The 15127-nt window shown below is 40.6% G+C and overlaps 1 protein-coding gene across 3 annotated transcripts in view; it reads right to left on the bottom strand.

Moving 5' to 3' along the window:
* The window catches only part of DCDC2 (doublecortin domain containing 2), a 226629-nt gene that overhangs the window by 32026 nt on the left and 179476 nt on the right, over positions 1-15127 (bottom strand). For all 3 annotated transcript variants that reach the window (XM_063451678.1, XM_063451679.1, XM_063451677.1), the window contains one exon: positions 5434-5646. In XM_063451678.1, coding sequence (XP_063307748.1) covers positions 5434-5646 — 213 coding nt within the window. The remainder of the gene's footprint in view (positions 1-5433; positions 5647-15127) is intronic.

The raw sequence follows: 15127 nt of genomic DNA, 5'->3' as shown, positions 1-15127 counted from the left end.
GGGGTCTGTCACTATACCACCAGGCTTTTAAGCTACATGAATACTAATTGTTTTTATTTTACAACTTTCCAGGTATGTTATTCATAAATCCAGTGTAGGTTCAAGTTAATGTGGAAAGATCTGTCCTCCATAGGTTTGTTCCAAAATTTAGCAAAAACTGCCAGCACAAATTATTCCTTTCTCCTAAGTAATCTGTGCAGTCATCAGGTTCCAAAATCACTCTCTAAATTGCCTCCATTGTGCCTGAAATATCTTCTTTCATTGTGCCATTCAGGTCTTGTACCAATCTTTTTATCGTGTTTTTTGATCCTGGCTTGTTTACTTCCATGAGACTTTATCCTGTATCTATGTCAGTAAGAAAGGCAAAAATTGGAAACTTGACAAAATCCAAAATGTATCGTGTCAGAACTATGTCTAACCTTTTGAAACATGGGATCTTCACTGATCGCGATATAGTAAGAAAAAATAGGAAAATAAGAAAATAAATGTGTATGCATGCCAAGTGTGCCATTTGTCATTGGTTGGAGGAATAAATAAGTGGATATTTTGTCGACAGTATTTCTGTTTTAATGACTTTATCATTTTGAAGCATTCGTAAAATAAAATCAATAAAAATGTATCCCATGACAGTGTTTGGAGATACTTATTGTAAAGCCTTGAAATTCAGCATACATATGGTGCATTTGCCAAAGTATTATTCTTTGTTACGGTTGCATTTATAGAATGCAGAATTTACACAGTTTAATGGACCATTTTCATGCTATATTCACAAACATATGTATGTATGGATGGATGAATAGGTTAGAAAGGAAACACTTCCATAGCTACATCAGGCTATTCCCATGCAAAAGGGCAGTCCAGATATAAAACAAGTGGCCCATTTTCTTAGGATGAAAGACAGGACCTCCAGATATATGTTTTAACATTTCATTGACCCTGTTAGTGAGTTATTGGTTTTATTTCTCTAAATACAATAAGTAATGCATCCACATCTATATTTACTCTTGCTTTTAGGACAAGTCCCTAAATGATTTAAATTGAGCAAAATCATGCATAAGGGATATTTATCCCGAATTAACAAAATTTACTAACATGTAATCTGCTGTGTTACCATTAGCAAGCTCATTAAAATGCCCCCAAGTATATTAAAAAAAAATAAGCTCTCTATTTTAATGAGGCATGCATTCATCTTTATGGTGTTTTAAGATTGGTAGGTAGTAAACTCATGCAAAAATGTGTTTGGGCCAATTTGACTGAATCAAGCAGATGGACAGAAAATGCTATACTCATACATTTTAGTAAATATGGCAGTTATAGATAAAATTTTTTTGTAAATAATGACTATTTCAGATGAAAACAAATGACTCCCTCTTAGAAACATACTTGTATGGAAACCTTGGTTTATAACCAAGGAAATCAAAACAAGTAATCCATATATTACTTTACATATCATAATGGCAATATTTTGGATTATTTCCTTTGATGCTACCTTGTGTCACCTTCAGGCAACATTGTTTTTGCTCTTCTCCAACACACATTAATGGTCACCCAATAACCTCATCTTATCCAACTACCATACAATCTTACAATACTCTACATTTGATTACAACCATCTAATATGTACTCTTATCCTGTCTTTCAACATCTTTTCCATTCAGAAGGCACTGCAAACCCAAAGACCATCTCTATAGAGTTAAGGCAATTTAGTAATCTACTCCAATAATTGGTTTGTGTATGTGGATTGTGATACATTATTTGCAATTTTGTAATTATTTGTATGTGTGCATATATATATATACACACACACACAGTATCACAAAAAAGTGAGTACACCCCTCACATTTTTGTAAATATTTTATTATATCTTTTCATGTGACTGACACTGAAGAAATTATGAACCTCTGCTACAATGTAAAGTGGTAAGTGTAGTAAGTAAATGTCTAAACCGTTGGCAACAAAAGTGAGTACACCCCTAAGTGGAAATATCCAAATTGGGCCCAAAGTGTCAATATTTTTTGTGGCCACCATTATTTTTCAGCACTGCCTTAACCCTCATGGGCATGGAGTTCACCAAAGCTCCACAGGTTGCCACTGGAGTCCTCTTCCAGTCCTCCATGACGACATCACGGAGCTGGTGGATGTTAAAAAACCTTGCACTCCCCCACTTTCCGTTTGAGTATGCCCCACAGATGCTCAATAGGGTTTGGGTCTGGAGACATGCCTGGCCAGTCCATCACCTTTACCTTCAGCTTCTTTAGCAAGGCAGTGGTCATCTTGAAGGTGTGTTTGGGGTCGTTATCATGTTGGAATACTGCCCTGCAGCCCAGTCTCTGAAGGGAGGGGATCATCTGCTTCAGTATGACACAGTGCACGTTGGAATTTATGGTTCCCTCCATGAACTGTAGCTCCCCAGTGCCGGCAGCACTTATGCAGGCCCATACCATGACACTTCCACCACCATGCTTGACTGTAGGCAAGAAACACTTGTCTTTGTACTCCTCACCTGGTTGCCACACACGCTTGACACCACCTGAACCAAATATGTTTATATTGGTCTCATCGAACCACAGGATATGGTTCCAGTAATCCATGTCCTTAGTCTGCTTGTCTTCAGCAAACTGTCTTCGGGCTTTCTTGTGCATCATCTGGGATGGCAGCCATGCAGACCAATTGTATGCAGTGTGTGGCGTATGGTCTGAGCACTGACAGGCTGATCCACCACCCCTTCAACCTCTGCAGCGATGCTGGCAGCACTCATACATCTATTTCCCAAAGACAAACTCTGGATATGATGTTGAACACATGCACTCAACTTCTTTGGTCAAGAGGCCTGTTCTTTTTTTTTTTTTTTAATTCTTTATTTTATTGTGCATGGCAAGAAAAATACAGTGGTGCAGGAAAAGCCACAACAGCAATCACTGCTTTATCTGTCAACATATATGAACAATATCGTGGCAAGTCGGAACATAGCACATTTTGTCATTTTATGTAATGTAGTTTCCTCGAGTTATAGATCAACTTGTCAGTTATGAGTGAATATTCATTAGGTACACAGTGTGATTGTTTGACTGACTATGGTATTAAATTTGAAAGTTACAACCTTGTTAGAGTAGGTTTGAGTTTCCACCAGGCATAGCGCGCCATCGGCATCCCAATGCAAGAAATCAGCACCAAAGTGGCGTTAATCTTTAACATCAGCTTAAACATTAACATTAGCTTTACTATTAGCTTCAACATTAGCTTTAACTGTAGTTCTATCAGAGAGGGTGTGTGCGTGTCGATGTCTGCCACCACCGCGACACCAGGTGGGGTTAGCTAAGGTGTATGTAAACTGTGTGTGCCTTAATAATGTCATAGCCTCACAGGCCAGGGTCACTGCCGGCTCCGGCCATTACCCAGACAATGAAAAGTTAGCTTCCCCAAGATGGCTACAGAGTCCCAAAGTCCCGTTGCTGAATGCATCAATTGAGGTCCGCTCCCATTATTTCTCCTGGTTGTTGGGTGAAGTCGAATAGGCCGCACCGTCCCCTCCGGTTCTTTCTGCCTCAAACTCGGCCCCCAGCCGTTGCCACACGAGCCTGCCACGTCGTAGCTCCGGTATGTATTCACTGGGAGGCGAAATGTGGCCAGAATCCATGCTAGAGTCGTGTCCAGGCGAGGAGCCCAAGCAAGGCACGTCTGATCGCCATGAGTGTCAGGCCCAGCCCCAAGAGGCCTGTTCTGAGTGGAACCTGTACTGTGAAACCGCTGTATGGTCTTGCCCACCATGCTGCAGCTCAGTTTCATGGTCTTAGCAATCTTCTTATAGCCTATGCCATCTTTATGTAGAGCAACAATTCTTTTTTTAGATCCTCAGAGAGCTCTTTGCCATGAGGTGCCATGTTGAACTTCCAGTGACCAGTATGAGAGAGTGTGAGAGCGATAACACCAAATTTAACACACCTGCTTCCCATTCACACCTGAGACCTTGTAACACTAACGACACCTGTAACGAATCACATGACACCTGGGAGGCAAAATGGGCCCAATTTGGACATTTCCACTTAGGGGTCTACTCACGTTTGTTGCCAACAGTTTAGACATTAATGTCCGTGTTGAGTTATTTTGAGTAAACTGCAAATTTACAGTGTTATACAGGCTGTACACTTACTACTTTACATTGTAGCAGAGTGTAATTTCTTCAGTGTTGACACATGAAAATATATAATAAAATATTTACAAAAATGTGAGGTGTGTATATGTATATATATGTCTTCTTCCTCTGCAGAGGAAAGACGAGACATGGGGGATATGATAGAAACATTTAAATACATAAAGGGAATCAACACAGTAAAGGAGGAGACTATATTTAAAAGAAGAAAAACTACCACAACAAGAGGACATAGTCTTACATTAGAGGGACAAAGGTTTAAAAATAATATCAGGAAGTATTACTTTACTGAGAGGGTAGTGGATGCATGGAATAGCCTTCCAGCTGAAGTGGTAGAGGTTAACACAGTAAAGGAGTTTAAGCATGCGTGGGATAGGCATAAGGCTATCCTAACTATAAGATAAGGCCAGGGACTAATGAAAGTATTTAGAAAACTGGGCAGACTAGATGGGCCGAATGGTTCTTATCTGCCGTCACATTCTATGTTTCTATGTTTCCTTCAACTTGCTACTCTATTCAAGCACCTCAAGGCTCATTTTTATCTGTATGATATGCTAGATTCCCACACACAAACCTCTCTGATACACAATTATACTGAAAAGTTCTACTAAAGAATCCTGTAGCTTCAAATAAAAATTAAAAAATGGTTTGAAAGTATTACCAGCCTCTTGTTCATTTTTGTTATTGCTTTTGTCTTCGGCCTTTTCTTTCACATATAAGTCAACATTGATTCAACCCCACATCCTTCACACTCAAATGAATTTTTGGAAATCTTTTCCATTATTACAGTACTGGGACACTATAGGCCCCCCGATCACTAAATCACAGAGAAACTGCAATCTTAATATTGCAAGGTTAAGAATGCCTCTATTGGCTGTCTAGCAGCCAGCTATTAGAGGCGCTTCCTGCTGTTTCACAAAGTTTAACTGAGCATGCGGATGTCCAGCGTCTTCAAAAAACCCCAGTGGAAAGCATTGATTCAATGGGGAAGTATTAATGCACATGTAGCACTCGCCGCGCATGCACATTAGGTTTTCTCTCGGTTCTGACATTGGAGGAGGCAGAGATTAAGCCAGTGCCAAAGGGACTTCAGTGCTGGAATAGGGTGTTTTTAACCTTTTCATTATCACTGGTGGAGTGGGAACAGAGGGACACTATAGTGTTATGAATACAGCTTTGTATTCTAAACACTATACTGTTCCTTTCATCTAACATAATGGTCTCACATTGTGAATCATTATTCAGTCATATATGCCTTCATTCCAGTTCCAGTTTTCACTTACCATGCTACGATCCTCTGCTTCCTCAGCTTCTACTGCTTCATCAGCTTCCTCAGCTTCTACCGCTTCTTCAGCTTCATCAGCTTCATCCCCATGATGATTCTCATGATTGTCATTATTTCGCTCATCTACTTCATCTTCCTCTCCTTCATCTACATCTGCACCATCATTTTCTTCTTCATTCTTCTCCTCTTCCTCTACTGTTTCAGCCACTCTCTGTGGATACAAAGCATAACTGAAATGTATTTGCACAAAACTAAATTCTGTTTCACTTTGTGCTCAATTACATTTTATGGATTCCTATAAATATTAATTTGGAAGAAAACATAGCTGTTTCTGCATTAAGAAAATATTTAAAGTTGTTATGTTAAATCAGAAAAGTTCCCTAAGAATGCTATGCTAGGAATATTCATCTACAATCTTATTTGTTCCTCAATCATTTTAAACACTCTCAGATGTGTTAACTGACTTGTATTAGCTGCTCTAAATTGGCCTCTGAATTGCAACGTCCAAAATTCCACCCCAAATGAAACCCTTAATTAAGAGATTTAGATGACCTTATGGAGAACTGCAACATATGTATTAATTCAGTTCATAGCACTTCCGTGTAAAAAAAAAATAAAAAAAAAAAAACACTAAAAAGGTCTGAATGACATGCAAATATGGAATTTGTAAAATTACTAAACACAAAATTATCAACACAGTTTCTTGTTTTTTTTATTTTCCAGTGTACATTCACTATGTTTACTTATTAGCCTCACAAGCTCCTACTTCAAGATAGCAAAAATCCCAGTGTCACACAAAATTGTGGGATACACTGGGAGGAAGCACAAAAGTATTATAAGTAGCCCAAAAAAAAACTTGAAATTTTTTTCTCAGTGATACAAAAAATAATGGTCCACTCTAAAAGAAAATATAAACAGACCTTCTACCTCTCTTTTTAAATACCCTCGTCCCTAACTGTCCAGTGGTGGACACCACCCACCTCTTATAACCCTGTTTTAATACTGTTATATTTATATATTTTCTTTTTAAGTGGACCATTATTTTTTGTATCATTGAGAATAAAGTTTAAGTTTTTTTTTGGCCACTTATAATACTTTTGTGCTTCCTCCCAGCGTATCCCACAATTTTAGGTGACACTGGGATTTTTGTATTCATTGTCAGTAGTTTAGATCCAGGGTTACCCCCTAATTGGAAGCACTATTTAGGTGACTTTTCTTTTGATCTGGGAGGTGCAGGGGGAGTGGTCTAAACATCTTGTATCACCCTAGGATATCCCTTTGGGGTGGGACAACACTCAATCAATTTTATAATTTATCATTTTGGTTCCTTCTTCAAGGTGCCATTGGAAGTTGGTGTGAGGTCTAATCAGAGCTAGTCTACAGTAAGGAGTTACAGTTTAGCAGAAGTCTGGCAGGCCTCTTATTTAAAGTAGGACCTCATTAAATTTCTTTCTCTTCTTCTGCTGTGCTGTATTATTTAGGTTGTTTTTAAATAATAGTTTCCTCTTGTCATACCATCAGTAAAATTGCATTTAAAGTAAGCTACCGGTAATCAACTGGATTTTGTGTCTATAAATCTCCGCTTTGCATTCCTTGGAATTAAATTAGCAGGGTTATTTACTAGAAATAACTCTAGAAATATAAAGTGAATTAAACAAATTAGCCAAATTAGCAAAATTCTCCAAGTCCGACTGTATTAAGATAGTGATTTAGAGGACAATAATATCTAAAGGGCCAGATAAGCAGGGCATGAACCCAGATTAGAATATAACAATACCAAGAACTTTGAAACATCCAGCCCAAAAACGTAAAATATTAAAACGTAACTTTTAATAGTTTAGAATAAAAAATAATTTTAAAGAAATAATATCCATTAAATATAAAATGCTTTATGTAAAAAACCTCCCACAATTATCAGATAACCACACTAATTGATATCCAAGTGTAGCCAAAAATAACAGCAAATAACTTGAGAGGTAGAAACACAATAAGTACTGGCCAGGTTTGGGCTGTCAAATAGTAAAAATCAAGAATTTAAGGGAGACAAGGTTAAAGTAGGAAAAAAAGGAGGAGGGGGAAGGAGGGGCTTAGGGATAAAGTGCCCTTCCTCTCACTTCTACCAAACCTGTGCCTTCAAGGCCTAATTCCATATTCCCCTAGACTGCCTGTTTCCTAAGGCTAAGATAGTAATGGTCCGTGATAAGTAACTTAAATTTAAAGAAAAAGAAGCAGTTTTTTCTTCCCCTTGAAGAGCCCGGTGGTGTGGCGAAAAGTAAAAGTATTATATCTGTAACAGTCTAAGATACAGGGTAGACATTTGAATGGAGACACCTCCAATAGATTATTGTCCTTGCAAGATATTTAACTTATTTAAACATTATACACAGTGTTTATTTTTAAATGCTTATTTTTCTTTTTTTTTAATTTAAGTTAATTATCATGGACCATTACTGTTAAAATAATAGGACATTCCATTTTGATATAGGCTTTGTTGATTATGTATTTATTTATTGAACTGTAAGGAGTTAAATGTACAGCCATATGAATATTACATCCTTGCATCATCTCCAGAACAAAACATCTTTTCTCCCATGGGATTTGCAGTGCCACTAATAAATACATCAAAAGGAAATTACATTGCATTAAGCCATCATAACAATGACAATTAGCCTTTGTTTTAAAAGCTCATCACTGACCACAATGGCATGGGATCCTAGTAAATTGTGTATCAAGTCTTAATTTCGGGCAGCTCCCAACCTGGCAACGAAATCTGCTAAAATCCCGCAACTCACCAGACCCATCCAGCTCCAAAAACGGCAGGCACGGATCGGGGACCTTCCGCAGCATCAATAGATGCCTTTCGTATACACCCCAAAGCAGGCTAAGCCGAAATGCAGGTCTGGGGCCTACTACACACCGGCGCCCTCGAACCTTGAGGAGCTCTTCTGCAAATGGAGCCCGCACGGTGCTGCTGACATGCCTGATTGCCGCATTCCGACACCCTCAAACCCCCCGCCAGCAATGTGACGTAGATCCCAGAAGCCACAGCCCGGAAATATCATGGAGCAACAGGACATCGGCACTTTACTTATGCGGCAATTACCAGCCAAAATGGCGGCCACAGACGGCCCAGAGAGCCCGAACCTCCCAACAACCCCTACTATGCCAAGCCAGACCCCTACACCTGCCCTAGCAACACAGGAGAAAGCACAGACCAACTCCACAGACATCCTTGGGGGGACAGCCCCTGCCACAAAGAAGGACTTACACAACATGCAGAATACACTGCTAGAAATACAGAGGCTCCTCACTGCAGATGTGGCTGCCCTAAAATCAAACTTACGACAGATTAACGAGAGGGCGAACGCAGCTGAAGGGAACATAGGGAAAATACACAGTAAACTAGCTGAAGTGCAACGCGCAATGCTCCAACTCCAAACTACGCAGCATACCATGGCGCTACAAATAACCGCAACCACGTTAAAGTCAGAGGGGTACCCCCCTACAATAACAATGGAGGAATTACCACACTACATGAGGAGACTCATTGCCTCCCTGTTACCTGCGGCTCTAGCCAAAAAGTTCACCATTGCTGGACTGTAACGCCTACCTACCATCACCAAAGCTTCGACCCCAATCACAGGCGATGTAATTATTCGTTGCTCGTCATCCCAAGACAAAAGCCACATCATGGCAGCAGTGAAGGGCAAGACCACATTGTTGTTCAAGGACTCGCATCTAACGTTCTACCAGGATCTTACCAAGGCCACACTACAGTGGCGAAAATCACTAGCCGCCTACGTTCTGCAGGGGTGGCGTACAGATGGGGGACACAGAGATCCCTTCTCGTATCCCACAACAGAACTGTCCACAAGCTCTCTGCGGAATCTGAAGCAGAGGCGCTTCTCCAGGATCTGGGTCTTGCAGACGCCACACCTACGACCTTTACACCACCTCTCACCCAAGCCTGGGACACAGAGTCAGCTGTACCATTCGTGCCAAGAGGCACACCAAGAACTGCACCAACCACCTGACTGATAAGGGAGAAGAAGCCGCTCCACTTTTGGAAGCAACCTGTAGCAGATCAGCAATATTCTGTTTTTGTATTTCTTGCTTTAGTTTTTTCTGTTACAAAAATACTACTATGTTACCCTTTTGTTACTCATACCTTCTATGGCCAGGTCCTGCTGGGAGCAGTCTAAGTCCTGTCTCAAACACATTAGAGGTGTACAATCCCTTTCCCCACCCTACCCCCTGATGCCCCCTTGGTTAGGGGCACTTACCTCGTTGGGGAGCCAAGCAGTCCTCCTGATACCACTTACTCTACCACTTTGGTTACCCAAACGCTCGCCTCACATCTATCCCTCATGAACAACGAAGCTACATACCTACACTCTACTATCACCCTCACGTCATTAATTTGTTACTTATAGATACCCAGTATGCTAATACCCTGCATCCATTCACTCTCGCTTGTCCACGTATACTGCCTTAAACCGACCTGGTAGAGGATTACCACCACATGACACAACCACGCTAGAATGTCCCACCTCTTCAGCCGTGACTACAACCCTACTATACCAAAAAAGTGCGTAATGTCAAAAGTGATGTCACAGTTCCTTTCAACTCTCGCTCACTGTATGTTACATGTCACAATGTATTTCCATGATTGTGCCCGTCCTTGTCATGGCAAGGCGGGCTTCTGTATAACTCGCTGCGCACCAAAAATAAAGATTTTTTTTTAAAGTGTTTACTGTATGTGGTCACTATACCCACATACATCATTTCTATATAAACAGTTAATTTCACCATATTTTATCTATTTTTGTAATACCTACTGTTTGTGATTCAAATTTTATTCCTGATTCTACACAAATATACCAAATCCAATAACTTTCCAGGGTTTTTACAAATGTGTATTCACATGCTTTTACTTTATAGTTTTATAAAAGGAAAGTGGGCACATATTAATAATCATATCACCTTATCAAAGGTCAGTTTGACATATAAAAATTAGAAAAAAAATATTTGGCACAAAAATGTCACAGTCGCATAGTCTTACTGAAATAAATGATAGTAAACATTGTCATTATCATTTATTTCCTGTTATTTGTATTAAGCCAGTCAATGACATTTTGAGTAAGACAAAACATCTGTTACTTGGAGTATTTAAAATAAATTCAATTTGAATTTGTCATGCCAACTATAGAGCTTCTTCCTGATTTGTGCTGCTTTACTGTAAAAGACTGAAATAATAGAGAATGAAAGGCTTGAAGGTAAACTGTATTGCAATGTCCAAACAAAACAACGGAAAAGTTAAAGAATTAATCATTAAAAAGATTATATGTGATATGAGGCTATATGTGTATTAAACAAGAGCTGTCCATTTCTTGGAAATTTCTTATTAAAATGGAATGACAGCAGGTCGCATGACTGGTCGCATGATGGAGAGGCTCTTTTCCAGAATTTAGCCAATTTGGCTGACATTTCAGGATTACTGTAACAATTTAAGCTGTGAAGCTTCATAAGGTGTGCAGGTGGTTGCTGGTGCCACAGTGGACTCCAAAATTGGAAATTTTGCAGCCCCATGAGGGCAATGTGAAGCTTTTGAGTCTGCGGCCTAATCGGGAGAGGAGCGAGGCAGGTGGCCACTGCCCTGCTCACACGCCTTACGCCTTGCGCCATGCGGTGATTTGGAGTGCTCTGGATTTTCTCTTTTTTTATTGCATACATTGGCTCCCAGCAGCACCCTATTTATGCATATTCAGGTGAGTGCAGCCAGCCCCCTGTTTTCTCATATATATGTATATATGGCTAACTCCTTGGCTTTCCACCCCTCCCTGTCACAGGTGCCTCATCCCAGGGCCCTATTTAGCCTTGTACTGCAGAGAACTCTAGATTTTTTTCCCCAAGTGAGTAGCTCATGAAGCAGACACTAGGCTAGTAGTGTAGGACCTGCCAAAGATGGGGTAGATTGACGTTGTGGCAGGCTTATGCAATGTATGATCATATAATGTAACTAAACTCCCATTACTTTTTGCCTGGATTAGGTGTTTTTAAAAAAAACTAAATCTGTCAGCACTAAAGTTGCTGTTTAGGGGATAATGGAGTGCTCTGGATTTTCTCTTTTTTTATTGCGGGGATTTGGAGACACTCCTTATGGGCCCTGACAAACCCCATGGACCGGTTGGGTTATCCTGGTCCCCATTGGAGGTATCTGATGCCATACTGACTGGTGACCAAGCTTATCTAACTCTAAGATTCCTGCGTCTGAACACCAAAATGGCGGCCTCGCTACTAACCACGGACCCAACGGCGTTGATCACCTGCGGTCATCCTGCACAATACGGGTGGTTGTTGTCCACAGAGCCCACAATTGTACTATGGACACACTTGCGTTCCCTGGTAAAGCATCGGCTTCCCAGGCATCCATGCCCGTCGAAGACATCTGGAAGACATACCTCCAACCAGAGCCGAGACAGCGGCCTAATGGCACTTATGGCACAACCAATCAAGACAGCGGCCTTATGGCACTTACCATGAAAGTCTCCAGTGGTCTCTCCTATCTTATGTTTAAATATGTTGATCTCTTGACTTTCTTTTCACTTATTGTTAATTTAGCATGCTGACCTACTTACTCCCTCTTGCTTAAGTACATGTCTAGAATGTACTGCATATCCTGAGGCCCAGTTTTTTTTTTTTTTTTTTTTACATATACCTAGACATGCTTAACTAGTTTACTTACTACTCGTGCATTATAGCATTGTCTTTCTTCAGGACATAGCCATGTGTACCTACTCTGACTGAATCTAAATAGCAACAAATGTGCCCGATCACTATTAATTTTGTTTGGGATTATCTAAAGACAAGATGGTCTAGCCTGTATACTGAGGAAAAAAAGAAAAGGTGCTGTTCCCTATATCTATATTTTCTGCTAAATATGATTCTTATTACTGACTTTACATTGTCCGATATGTTACCCTTGCTCAGCACATCGAAAATAAAGAATCACAAAAACAAAAATGGAATGACAGCATTGCTACAAAAGGTGGTAAGGAAAACCGAACCACATTATGTTCTTGTGAAACATTAATACATTTTGTATGTGGTAGAGATTATTCAAAATACAGGTAAAATCACTTTCATGAAATAACCCGGTCGGATAATGCGATTTTATATTTTTCAGGTCTGGCCTCCTATGCATGAGACACCCTACTAAGTGATCTAGAGATTGCACTGACGATTTATTCAACCCTACACAATTACTTTTGTGTCAACGAGACCCTGGACATCTCCAAATTGACAGAGTAGAATGCTCACATGGCAGTGATAAGATACCGTCTGATCGCTATGGCTTCCAAGAGGAAGCACCAGCATGATCAACTTGAACAGAATCTGACGGAAAGGTCTTTTTTTAATCAGGAAATCCTACTCGACAAGGTTGTGGTAGCCCTCAGACAGTTTAAAACCAACGCACAGTGTCAGTTGGCATCCTGGTAGTCAATAATAAAAAAATGTAGGGAGGCTCTTATAACACACCGTAAAGTCCTATTTAAAGGGACATTCCAGGCACCCAGACCACTTCTGCTCATTGGAGTGGTCTGGGTGCCAACTCCCACTACCCTTAACCCTGCAAGTGTAATTATTGCAATTTTTCATAAACTGCAATAATTACATTGCAGGGTTAACTCCACCTCTAGTGGCTGTCTATTAGACAGCCACTAGAGGTCACTTCCTAGTTTCTAGCTGTGTGAGGACCTCCAGCGTCGCTCAAAACCCCATAGGAAAGCATTCAAATGATTTTTCAATGCTTTCCTATGGGGAGACGTAATGCGTATGCGCGGCATTTCCGCGCATGCGCATTAGGTCTCCTCGGCCGGTGGGCTAGATTAGTCTCGCCCACCGCCCGACGTAATCACAAGGAGGAGCGTCGCGGAGGCGGAGACAGCGGCGAGGGACATCGCCGCTGTCCCAGGTAAGTCACTGAAGGGGTTTTCACCCCTTCAGTAACCGGGGATTGGGGGATGGGAGGGAGAGGGACCCTCCAGTGCCAGAAAAAACGGATCGTTTTTCTGGCACTGGAGTTTCCCTTTAAGGTTTTTATGCAGGGCCTGGAAAATCCCTCTAGGTCAATGCTTGAAGCATGCATAGTTGTTTTACACAAAGTGGACAAGGACCAAACATTGTGCCAATGATCACCCTATCTCCCTTATCAATGCTGATGCAGATCTTTGCCATAAAACTAAACTCTTGCTACCCAGTTTGATTCACTACGACCAGGTGGGGTTTATCCCAGAGAGAGACAACACTGGAAGCATGGTGGATCTGGTCCACTATGTTACTGCTTCTAAAACGCTGACCTTTTTGCTATCTCTGGACACTGAAAAGACTTTTGACTGGGTGGAGTGGAGCTACACATGGGAGATCCTGGTGTGCTTTGGCATTGGAGAGACATTTTCATGAGGCAAGTAAAGGCTCTGTACTCTGGTTCCAAAATAAGAGTGAATACATGAGATCAGTGTTGGGGCTTTTGCCATTTTCTAATGAGATCTGTCAGGAATGACCCTGTTCCCTCTCCTCTTTGATCTAGCCATTGAGTCCTTGTAGATAAGATCTGCGAGTGCAGGTACACTGAAATTTTTGGCACAATGGTATCTTTACCCGTCTAGGATGGCAAAGGTCCAACCTGGTACACTTTAACATGTTTCAAGGGGTGCGAAGAGGAGGGTACATGCCTTCAAGCATGGTAGCCCTGTCCCAAACTGCAACCCTTATGAGCTATCTTGTGTGTGGTAAAATATCCCGCTGTCCCGATGAGCCTTCCTCTAGAAACCTGTGTAGCCCTTCTTAACAGGGAATACAGGGATCTCTCCATACCTTGTACAGGATATAAGCTTATTTTTAGAATCTGTGCAACTTTGCAACTTTTCTTGACCAAAACATGTAAGGAAGATCCAGATATGTAGGCCCAGGTTGAAGCTAGGATCTGGTAAAGACCTTTACTCCTCAGATCTATGCAGTAAATCTTCTAGTGGTATATTCCTTGGGACACACTGGCTTGGGATTACGTTTTCTGCCGTCCTTCCCACCTCTTTTTATCTTTCTTCTCTCTACTTGTTCTTTTGCTTCTATACCATCATCAACCCCACGGTGCTGCAGTTATGAGATCTCATACCTGTGGGGACCTGCCCTGCTATAAATTGCTTTTTATTGTTGATCTCCACTAGGGGACATTGTTGATGCTGTCTCTCCTTTACATTACTATGCAAAAATATTATAGAAATCTTAACTACAAAAGAAAATACTGACTAAATATTGCATCACGTAGTGGCAGGGATAGAGAAATTCTCTATCAAGAAATTGGGCATCCACTTGCCAGCCTTTTTATAGACAAGGCATGCCACAAAAAATAATGTGAACATGGGTAAAATTAAAAGGGTGGTTGTATTTAATACATGAAGATGCCCATATGTATATTTGTTATAAGACACAATATTATATTTATTTAAATAGTTATAAAATATTTCATTTTGTACAAAAACTTACAGAGTAGAACCCAAGCATGAAAAAAATGATACCCAACTTGAAAACAGTTTTCTGAAGGCCATATACAATGGGGGAGATATATCAAAATGTTTTGTTCTAAAAAGTGGTCCAAAGTACTAAGAGTTGGGCAATCACCACGAGATCCA

This window comes from Pelobates fuscus, chromosome 4, assembly GCF_036172605.1.
Source record: "Pelobates fuscus isolate aPelFus1 chromosome 4, aPelFus1.pri, whole genome shotgun sequence".
NCBI classification, from domain to species: domain Eukaryota; kingdom Metazoa; phylum Chordata; class Amphibia; order Anura; family Pelobatidae; genus Pelobates; species Pelobates fuscus.
The sequence above is the reverse complement of the archived record's forward strand: the minus strand, read 5'-3'. Positions and strand labels throughout refer to the sequence as shown.